We start from the raw sequence: 12,487 nt of genomic DNA, 5'->3' as shown, positions 1-12,487 counted from the left end.
ACGTCCTCTTAACTAGATTTGTACATAAAACATGGAACATATAACCCTATAGTGCATAAATGCATAATATATTTATCAGTAGGTCTCGAATTTTGTAGCAAATGCTTCTTTTGATGAGAGTGAGGATTTTCACGAAAATTTAACATACCTACCTATTTCTATGTGTATTATACTTTTATACTTGGACTATATTATTATTGCTAGAAATTATACATTTTTAGGCGAACCTTTGCTAAAAAATATAGCTACTGTGTTAGAAGCGAAACACAAGTTAGAGGAAGCTAATGGTGCGAAATCAATTTTAGAAAAGTGCATTCGTGTTTTTTCAAAGAATAATGGATGGGTAGAACTTCAAAAAATCAATAGCATTCTTAATGGCACTGCACTAAACATTAATGTGGATCAGTATGATTTAAATGATTTAGTTTATAAGAAATATGCACAAATTACATCAGTTGATGTGGAAAGGTCTTTTTTTATGTATAAATATATATATATATACGAGTTTTAAGGAAAGTAACTTGGCAAAATATGGGGTGGTAAATTCATTTTTTAATATTTAATTTTACGTGTAATTGAAATTTGTTTTTTTTTAAATTAAATTTAATAAATACTTACTTTTTATTTTTTTTGGGGGTTATTTAAAATGCTTTTTTAAGGATTTATTTTGCTACAAAATCCTACTTATCAGATAATAATTTTATTCTACGGCTATCGAGTTGATTTTAGATTAGTAAGAGGATGTAAGTGTAAGGTTTATTTTCCCTCTATTGCCTACGGCCATAACAGAAACATTTATTCACTCAAAATAAGTTTTTTGGTGTTTTTGAGTAATTTTAGAGTAAATTCACCTATTACAAAACTATACAAAATAATATTTTTGAGGGTGATACATATTGATTTGTTTAAATATTGTCATTGTCCATTTAATATTAATAAACTCATCCATTTAAATGTACAGTATTTTATTTTATTTTTAAGGTTAGTATAAAGTCGAATAATAATTAAATAAAAACTCTTAAAAATATTATCTATCATTATTGTATTGGTTAAATTTAGTACGAGATAACTGAATAATTATAAAAAATGATATTACATGAATACACTTAATCTGTTGCACATGGGTCTTGAGATAAAAACATTTTGAGCTGACATTATCATAAATTCTTCAGAAATTTGACTACCTATTATTTTATCGACTAGGATGTCAGGAACTAAGGAATAGTAAAACTAGTGCAGTGGTTTCTTGCTTTCTGCACTAGGAAATGGCTGGTAATGAGTTTGAACCGTTATTTATTATTTTGTAGGAAAACCTTAATAGGAGAACTTAGTTCTTAAACAAAAACAAATAAAATAAAATAATTTATTTAGCATTTATTATACTTTTTAACATTTATTATGTCGGCATCCATAAAACACATACTATTCTATTATATTGATTATTTTGATATTTATACCTAATTAAGTATACTTGTAGTTATAATATGTTATAATATGCAACTTCAAAAAAAAAATAATAATAATATTAAATAATTATAATAATTAGATCATACAAATATTTGAAAATTAAAAATTCATAGAAAAAAACAAAAGTATCTATACTTAATAGCTAATAGGTAGAATTTAATTATAATAATTAGTTATAGGTATCTACATTTAATGTCTTCTAATATCTTAGATTTAAATGTTTGATTTCAATAAATTGTTCCTATTTGATATAATATTATCTAGAAACAAAATAAATAAAATAAAAATATTATTATGTTAAGATTTAATGCTTATTACAGAGAGGATTTGATATTGTATATGTTTTTAAATCATTAAACATATTATATTTAAGCTATAAATAGTAGTTAAAATTGGATTAGTTAAAATTTAGATTTAGATTTAGAAAATTTAGATTAGTTAAAATAATTAATAATTAAAAATAATTAATAATTAAAAATAATTAATATCTTCTATATTTTATTAAAATGGGATCTCAATTTTCCAATTTCCGAGAAAAATTTTAAATTTCAGAGAGACTTAAAACAAATGATTAGGAATTTTTAGAATAAAGGTACTTCAAATATTTTTAAAATTGAAGAACCACAATTTATACTATTTTTATCCACGTGATATTACATATATGATAATGACTAGGTGTCAGAGGCGTCTAGATTTAATATTATATTGAATAATATAGATTTAAAATATTTTTAATATTTAATTAAGGCAATATAAAACTAATTAAATAACAATTGTTTTCTCAAAAATCTTACCAAATATTTGAACTAACTCCATTATAATAGTTCTATTTATTTCATATAATATTGTATCGTTTCTGCAAAAAAAAAAAAAAAATTATTTATTTACATAATAACAAAAGTGTATAAGATTTATGAAAAAACAAGAAACAGGTAGGTCGTAGGTAATAAGTAATAACTGACTATAAGAAACACAAATAATACTGTGAACATACAAGAGTAGTTAACAGGTATAATATCATACACGTTTTATACAAAGATAAAGATAGATATTATTATTGCGTGTTTAAGATGGCACAACATTATAATTTTTTCTCTATCTTACACATGAGTAATATAGTCAACATCTCACTGTTGAAATTGAGGTATGAATAACCATAGGCGGACATTTAGTTGAATTTTTGGAGGGGCTAGAATAATCAAATGTTAAGTGACCCGCAGGAACTATGCCCCCACACCACCTCATCACCAAAAACACTAGTATTTATAAATATTTATATATATATATATATATATATATGTATATAGGTAATCAGAAGTGTCCGGACTGACTGATCAATGTAAAGCCCAAACAATGATAAACTTGAAATTTTCATGGTATTTTCATATCACATGTAAGGTGGAAGTAAGAAATGACTTTCCAAAATTTGTATTTGAAAGAGGTACTGTACTCACACTCAGTCACACAAGGATTTTGAAATTCACGAATAGGATTGCCACTCTTTTTGCATAAAATTCTTTGACTTTTCTAGGTTTTGCAGAAAAAAAAATCATATGTTTCCATACTCAAAATGTTGTATAAATAAATAATCATCCATTTATGAAGAACAAATGAAAATTATATAATCCTCAGTTCTTAATTTTACAACTTCCTCCCTCCATGTTTAAGTGGTACTAGTTAAAATAAATAATTACTTATTGCATTACTTTGACTAATTACAACTGAATAATAGCATCAATAATAATTAATAAATACTGAAAAAATAACTGTACGAGTACAAAATCTTACATTAATTTATTTAAAATACATTTTTAATTATCTCATAATAATTTTAAATCTTATTTTCTTGACTTGTTAGTAGAATTTTAAGTATCAGTTTAAAAAGTTTACGAAAAAATCCATTTTAGTTTTTAGCGTAACTTACTCTAAAAAAAAATTTCACTGAATATTTATATTAGCATTTTCTATAAACCATAACATTTTCAAAATGTTTTGACCTATGATAAGCATTAGTTTTTTTACTATAAAAAAATTTTTGTTTGGTCAAAAAACTTAAAAGTGTATTACAAGGTTTCTCATAAGTTGTTGAAAGTAGAAATTTAAAAAAAATTGAGTGTAAATATCAATATTTTTTTGACAAATTTTGTAAAATCACAAAAACTTACAAATTATTTTGCATAAGAAATTCATAAAATTTTTTATTTAAATATTTAAGATTTAAAAATTCAATAGAATATAGCCAATTTTTTTTGTCTATAATTATCAAAAGAAATGTCTACAGAAAGTCAAAATGAGTGTTTGAAGTTTATATTTTTACAACATTGGATATTCACTCGATTTCTCAAAGAACGTTTTATTATTTTGTTGTAATTCAAAAATAAATAACTGAAGATACTTGAAATTGACACCATATGTTTATTTTATAATTTTCTATAGATTTTTTTTTTTCTATAAATCTTAATAAAATTGTATTTGTTGGGTCAAAAAGAAAGCTTGAAAATGTAATACAAGGCTCCTCACATATTGTTACAGTACGAAAAATATTAAAAATACTTAGCCAAGATTTTTTTATAAGTATTTAAAGTTCAGATTTTGACAACATTTGTCAAATTATAAATATACAAAATTATTCTGTACCTAAAAATTTTCAACTTTTATAGCTAAGGATTGAAAATGTAAGAACAAAGTTCCACGTTAGTAGTTCATTCTGTAAAAAAAAAATCTAAAAAATATATAAAAACTGTTCAAATTAGGACAAAATTACATATTAAAACCAAGAATAATGATTTTATTTATTTTGTTGTAACTTAAAAATATTGTTCTTACTTGAAACTTTTAGAGTAAGTATATTATTAAATGTTGGACACACACAAACATTTTCAAAAATTTACATTTGAAAGTGGTACTCACACAAGGATTTTGCAATTCATAATTGTATTTATAGTAGGTATTGAGCAGAAAATTTGATTCAATGGAATTTTAGACAAAGGTTTGGGGCAACTATCTTTATTTCTATTCAATATTTATTACTTGCTATTTTGTTGAAATATTTATAGAAAACAATAAACATTATTAAAAAATGATTGATAAAATCAATAAATTGAACTATAATAAAAATAACATGACGTTCAGTTACATTTTTTGGTGGGTGAACTGGACCATTTACAGAGGTGGCTAAAGCCCTATATGGAATGTATTTTCTGATTAATATTATTTTTTCTTTAATAATTGTTAATGTTTATAATGCTTGTCCACCATTACATATGCAGGACCCACATTTTCTAATAAAATACATACTTGTAAAACAATAAATTGAAAAAAAGGCAGAAAGAAGGTAACAGCTCTACTGTACAGTAGATGTCAATTATAATTTGTGATTGAGTATATCACTGAAATGTAGCTGTTAAATTTCAATTCAATAATAAATCATTTCTTATGAAAATCGATTCTAATAAGACGGTTCTGCGTTGCTCAACTATATTAATGTCGCAACCCCCAAAATAGGTGAAAAATAAAATCAGTCTTCTCGCGACCCTCCCCCTCATTATAATAAAAACTTTTGAATATAAACCAATCTCAAATATCACATACTTAAAATGTATGCCAAATGTAACCAAATTTTGTTTTTATTTGTTTTAATTGAATATATTTTTAAGAAAAATAGTTATTTATAAATGTGAATTATGACTGTGAAAGAATTACTCATTACAGTTAAAATACAAATAATTACGTTGGACCTAGTGTCTTTTGCATAATTTACATGGACTTATTGTGTTTTGCATGTATGGTAACCTGGCACAACCTAAATTTATTAAAATCAATTAAATTCCATACAATTAGTACTATTATAATAATTTTATTCTTAATGTAAATTAAAAGTTGTTTTTCTATATCAGAATTTAATTATTTCTTCTTAATGCGACCCCCAGGTTGAGAAATGCTGGTCTAAGCTGTGTAAATAGAAACATTGTGAATTTTGAACTACAAAATTAATTGTAAATTTTCATAATTTTGACCAAGATTAAACTTCAAACTTCATTATATTTAACATTATCAAATAGCTATAATAAAATAGTATAAGGAAACTTGTGTTAAGTTAAAAAGATTTTTGACCAACAAAAGTTTTTAAATCGTTTAAAAAAAATCAAAAATGTAAAATGTCTATTAGTAGCGTCAAAATATATTTAAATAATAATATAAGAATAGAAAATACTAATCACTAATCAGTCTAGTAAAGTATTAGAGTTAATGTATTTAAATACTGTATTGGACATATTTGTATTTTAAATTTAAACATTTTTTATGTAAATGCTTCAAAAATTGAAAACAATTATTTTTCCGATTTTTTTTTATATTAATTATATTATTTTATTTAAAATATTTATTCACTCATAAATGTTAAGAGCCCTTATAGGTGATGTTTGGTTTATGACTATTAGAAATAATATACCAACTGATTGGACCTTTATAAGAATCCAGTTCACTTGTTAATCAATTAATTAATTAATTAAATTCATGTACCTATTTCCCAAATTTTTTTTTTTGTCTTTCACAGTTATTATGAAAAGTACAGGGACATTTTGAATTTTACCTCTCAAAAATACCAACTAGAATTACTGACCACTGTTATCAGAAAAGATATCAATGTTAAGAATTGAATCATTTCTTCTACTATATATTGACATATCGCATGTATATATAAAAAAAAAGTTATAATAATAGAGTAATCCCTCGTTATCCGCAAAGGTTACGTTCCAGCAAACCTGCGCGGATAATGAAACCGCGGATAACGAGACCAGTAGTTATCATAGACCCATAAGTACATATATGTATGTATAGTGTATATGTGTTATACCTATAGTGATATAACAACAATTATCTACAATTGTCAAAAAAAAATTTCTACAGTGTTCGTGTAATAACGGTAAAGTGTTATCGCAATCGCAATCGCATTAATAATTTGTTATCGTGGACCCAACCACGGATAATCGAAACCGCGGATAACGAGGGATTACTGTACACACAACTGAGTGGACAATGTATGTATTGATTTTACAGTCATTCATAGCACTACTCAGAATCTAAATTACAAAAAAACTCTAATTTTTATTTTTATAAGGATACCCAGCATTCAAAAAATACCTGCTGTGCATGTTAAATTATTAACAAACACGGGCAAATATTCTCATGTTCATAAATATAAAAATACCAATATTCAACAAAATAACTGGAATATATCAATTATTGCAGTCACTGCAATGCAGAAATGTACATCCAGTATACAGGGTTATTCTGTAGGTCTTTTTTATTTATTTATTTAATAGTATTGTAAAGTATTTGAATACTTGTATTTAAAAAAAGCGGTCAAGTGGGTGTTGCTCTGCTATACATAAAAAATGAGTCACTGTAATGGATGGTGTTAAATTTAAATTCAATGAAATAATACATTGTATAAAAAAAACGATTCTGAGCGAGGACTGTTTTCAGCTAAGAATATTGTAAAGTATATTAATATTATTATTATTAATACAGAAGCCAGTAAGTTGAATTAATATTATTTGTATATAATAATATACTTTAGAAGTATTAAGTACTCACGAACAATATTTTAAATTAAAACACAAAACTTCTTCATTTAAATGTCTATTTTCGTTTTAACTTGAACTTCAAATAACTACAAAAATAACTGTGTTTATATATTTTTTAGATTTTTTAGTTATAATAGGAACTACTAATGAGGAACCTGGTTTATAATTTGTAATTCTTAGCTATAAAAATTGAACATTTATAAATGCAAAATAATTTGCAAATTTTCAATATGATAACAGATAAATGTTGTCAAAATTTGAACTTTAAATGCTAATAAAATAAATGTTGCCTACATATATTTTTAATTGTAACAACATATTAGGAGCCTTGTATTAATTTTACAATCTTTTTTACTCAATAAATACGATTTTACTGACATACATAGAAATACAAGGTTGGAAAGTGGGTGTCAGTAGGTTACAGATGGGTCACTGTAATGGATTGTATCAAATTTGAATTCAATCATGTAATATCATTGTATAAGAAAAACGATTCTGAGCGAAGACCGCAGCCTATGATATTACTAAGTATTTTTGATATTATTGTGAATAAAATAATTTATATATTATAATCTATTTAGTCGAACCAGTGGCGCAACCAGAATTTTTTTAAGGGGATGGTCCATACTTTTTAGAACATATTATAGACATTTCAACCACGGACTAAGAAAAAATCTGATACCTATAATCTATATACATGCAATACATTTTTCAGAAAATATAAATCAATATTACATAATATTTTAAAATTTGAGGAAATATATATTATACTAAGGGCCGTTCTTACAATATCCGGTAAAGTGTCGGTTAACGCTAACCGGATGATAACAGATTTTATTACCGGCAGAATTCTGCCGGTTAAGTGTCGGTTAACTTTAACCGGAGGTCGTAAGAACCAGCCTAAGTATTCAAAAATAGTAGTATAAATCTTATACTACTATTTTTGAAATTATAAAAAAAAGTAAAATAATCCATAATTTAAAATCTAAACGACGTTTAGAATTAGATAGGTAACGTATTTTTAATTCAGATAATATACCTACTGACGTAAAAATGAATATTTAGAGCAGTTATAGTTGCAGAGAAATAAAATAAAAATACGGGACACTAAAAGAAAAAAAAAATAATAAATTATTTGTACATACATAGATATTAGTTAGTACTATATGTCTATATTAGTAGCCAGTAGTACCTGGTACGAAAATTCAATTTTATTTTGATACTTAATTAATTAATTAATACCTATATTTATATTATATAAATTACCCTAAACCCAAAATAAAATGTACCAATTTACATATTGTACGAAAAGATTTTTGTATTTTTGTTGCTAATAATAGTTTGTGTAGAATTTTATTACTCTAAATTAAATAAATAAAAAAAATTATTCAGAGTCCAGACTCGGGGAACCCCCCCTGGTTGCACCACTGCGTCGAACCCTGTTTTAAATTTTTCAATATTTAGCTATAAAAGTTGAATATTTTATAAATTTTAAGCTCCAAAATCATTTCTAAATCTTAAATTTGATAAATGATATCAAAAATCGAACTTTAAATGCTTACATAAAAAAATTGTGCCCATATATTTTTAATATTTTTTAACTACTATTGTAACAATATATCAGGAGCTTTGAATTAAATTTTTATGACTTTTGGCTCAACAAATTAAACATTATTATTACTAGCAAATGTATATTTTTCTTAGTTCATCCTAGAACATTCAAAGTAAGACACAAATATGTTTCACACTTCTTTGATGTCATACATGAAATCTTATTTTGCTATTTTTTTTTTTTGTATATTTACGGTTTTTATTGCTATTTTGCTAATTTAGGGTTTTTAGAGCTATTTTTGGGTATATTTTCATAGTAATATATACATATTATACATAATATAGAAAATTATCACATTATGTTAAAAATAACGATTAACTTAGTTTGAAGATTTAAATAGTAACGACTTGCTATTTTTTAAGTATAAACCAATAATAACGTCTGTTGACGTTGAACGGTAATTTTCTATTTACAAAACTATACTATCGGATAACTACGGGTCTTTCAAATTCGAAAACATAAGAAAACATTTAATAATCCAGTATAATTTTCAAGATAAATAAATGACATCATTTAATTATAATTTATAAGTACACTTTTACAAACGTATTTAAGTAATTTATTATTTTTGTTAGCAGTTTATAATTCAACCAGTCTAGACAGTCCCTGCCGTCTATGAGCCCAAACATTTTATAAAATTGTAATATTACATTTAATTATTATTAATAATTTTTTCAAGTTATATACATATTTTCGTGCTATTTATATCGCATATTTTGGAGTTTTTATGTGCACATTTAAGAGCTAAAAGTAACACTTTTAGTGCTACAACTTCCAAGCCCTGATCATGAGCATTAAATTAATAAATTTCTATCTTATTGTCTAGACTATATTAAAATATAATTATAAAAATAAACAACATCAGGTTAAATAATTTTTAAATACAAAATAATTTTTGTGATTTTGATGAATTATCAAAATGTGAAATTTAAATGTCTATAAAAAAAATAGTCACTATGTTTTTATTGTTATAATAACAATTTAAGAAACCTTTTATTACATTTATAAGTTTTAAAATTTTTTAAAGGTTTATAAAAAGCTCAAAATATTTTGATTATTATATTATATTTTAAAACTAATACATATAGACCTATTCCGGTTTTTTCTTTAACTGTTTTAGTTTTTGCACAATACATTGAAGAGTACTGGGAATTTTCTATTTTTCAATTAGGTTTTTTCTCCGCTCTAAAAATAATATTTAGTTACAAAAAAACCAATACATCATTAAGAATCAACAGAGCTCCATTAAGAATCTAAACAAAGTATAAACCTTATTTAAAAACCTATCTCTAGCCTATTTAATTGCACTAATAATCATAAATCATTAAAATGTACATATATTATGTCTACAATAACTATGCATCATAAAATAAAAATATATACTCTTATCCTAAAATAATTTTATAATATCTTACTTTTTATATTTTTTAATTATTTCCATTTTATGAAGTCCATTTAAAGCAGATTTGATTACATCTTTAATTAATCCGTAGGGATGTGAGTGCAATTCTTCAACTTTCATATGAATTGATTTATATATAAATTCCTCTGAAATTATCTTTTGAGGAGCCTAAAAATTACATTACATTTAATACAATTTATTTTAATTAATTGAAAGTACTGTAAAGTTAGTTACGTTTATCAAACAACTATAGATCAGTCGATAGCATATCACATAAGGATTAATAGTTAAATAACGAAGTAGTTCTTTTTCTTTTTCATTAATATGAAGATAAATTGAAACACTATGTTTAAAATCCTACAAAAAAAAAAGTTCAATTAGATGTAGTTGTTTGAAGTAAGCATGAAGTCTAGTTCATAGGATTGTGGGGGGAAATATTAATAAATACATATATGCAAAATGATCAGACTCACTTCTTTCTGACAGCCATGAAAAAATACAAACTCATACTCAAATAATCTTCTTAATAAAAAAAACTTTCCCTCTAGGTCCAAGATGTCTAAAATAAAGCAAATATTACACTATAAATTCTATTATAATCAGAGTTGGACATAAGCGATTCATAGTAAAATATTTTATTTATATTAGTATTTTGTTATCGTTTTTAATAATCATAATTCAAAAGTTTTGAAAATATTACCTAGTAGAAAAAAAAAAATTCAATTATTTTGTATGTATATTTATTAATAAAAACTTTTTATAATATTAAATAGAAATTATTAATTACTACAAATATTAATAATTAGGAAAAATTAGTTTCCCATATAAATTAATGGCTACGAATCGACGAATTACATTCATCATACCTAACTCACTTATACTTACATCCTATACACTCGTCTATACTTACTAATTATCAATAAGATTATCATAAATTGTGGTAATTTCAATTTATATATTAATATTATTATAAAATCATATAGATATAATATATAGATATATTTACTAGGTATCTTACATACCTAACATAATACATTAAACATTCATACGGATTTTTGTCTTTTTTAATAGGTAATTATTTTTATTACATAGTACTTGCCAGTCAGTTGCCATGATCAGTAACACATAAACTTTTATTTTGTCGCCAATATTTATTCATTTGCTACTTAATACTTACATTTTATTAGAAATAAACACAGACAATAGTTAGGTACCCAAGTTTCCCATGCATTTTTTTTTCAGTTAAGTTAAGTAAATGATATTTGTCAATTTAATTTTTTAACTTAGTTGATACCTTCAAAACGTCTATTAACTTTTTTTTATGTAAATGAAAAAAATATTGAACTTAGCTGAGTTGAATTTACTTGCCCAGGCTTGATTATTATACAATTAACATCCAAATTATTTGATTTAAAAATTAATTAATTTGAAATAATTGATTGCCTTTAATATAAATGTATAGGATTTTATAGTTTAATTTATTGACTGGCAGTTGTTAAGTATAATAATATATAATATAATAGAAATATAAGACAGAAATTAAGTCTTAAAATTGTATATGCATTTTAAGGTTGAACTACGGCACATTTTCAACACAAATCAATGGGTAAAAGAAAAATAATATTGAGAAAGAAGTTGATGACATTGAAATACGAGTAGATAATACATAAATAGCAAATTGTACAGAATAACAATAAAACGTGTTGTGGAAATAGCAGAATTTTATGTTTTTCTGTGAAATATCAATCTTCTAATGGAAAATATCATATAATATAAAATATTATTTATTAAGAAATGTCTAGTAATATATGAGAGATTATAATTTTCTAGAATATATCTTGCATTTAAAGGAAAATTTCAAGAGTTTAATTGAACGAATTAAAGTATTCATGAGTTTTACCAAATCTTTTTGAGGGATACTTCAAAGATTATTTATTGAAAATGTACTCTGTTCTAGCATATATTAATTCATTAAAGGGAAATGTCACGGAACTTATGAGATGTGTAAAGAATTTTATTTGAAATTTCACAGAATTTATGAAAAATATCTAGGATTTGATGGGAAAATTAGTATAATAGGATTTGTCCAATATGCCAATTTATGACCCAAATTAAAAAAATTTCAGTCGTGTCAACAAATTATATTTGTTAACACAGAGCATTTTTAAAAAATAAATGAAAAATGAATGCTAATAATGTATAAAAAAAAATACTAAAAAATCAACTTTTATTGATTATTAGAAACATTTTACTTAATATTACTTGAAAGATTATTTTATGTCTGGTTAACATGCGCTGTTGCTTTCAAGGTATATAAATATATATGTATAGACTATAAAGACACATGAAAGTCTTTTTGGTGCTATCGAAAATTTCTCACATGCCACTTATTTTCCATCCCCGCTCTAAAGGGGAACT

General features: G+C 24.1%; 1 protein-coding gene across 1 annotated transcript in view; it reads right to left on the bottom strand.

Moving 5' to 3' along the window:
* Positions 1 to 1,664: 1,664 nt before the first annotated feature.
* LOC100573870 (dihydroxyacetone phosphate acyltransferase) overlaps positions 1,665 to 12,487 on the bottom strand; it is a 19,448-nt gene continuing 8,625 nt past the window's right edge. The window contains exons 11-15 of the mRNA XM_016804520.2: positions 10,543 to 10,628; positions 10,304 to 10,426; positions 10,083 to 10,237; positions 2,262 to 2,323; positions 1,665 to 1,727 (exon numbers count right to left, since the gene is read on the bottom strand). Coding sequence (XP_016660009.1) covers positions 1,681 to 1,727; positions 2,262 to 2,323; positions 10,083 to 10,237; positions 10,304 to 10,426; positions 10,543 to 10,628 — 473 coding nt within the window. The 3' untranslated portion in view covers positions 1,665 to 1,680. The remainder of the gene's footprint in view (positions 1,728 to 2,261; positions 2,324 to 10,082; positions 10,238 to 10,303; positions 10,427 to 10,542; positions 10,629 to 12,487) is intronic.

Source organism: Acyrthosiphon pisum, chromosome X (genome assembly GCF_005508785.2).
Source record: "Acyrthosiphon pisum isolate AL4f chromosome X, pea_aphid_22Mar2018_4r6ur, whole genome shotgun sequence".
Classification (NCBI taxonomy): Eukaryota; Metazoa; Arthropoda; class Insecta; order Hemiptera; family Aphididae; genus Acyrthosiphon; species Acyrthosiphon pisum.
Note: the sequence above shows the minus strand (reverse complement) of the source record. Positions and strands in the feature narration are given on the sequence as shown.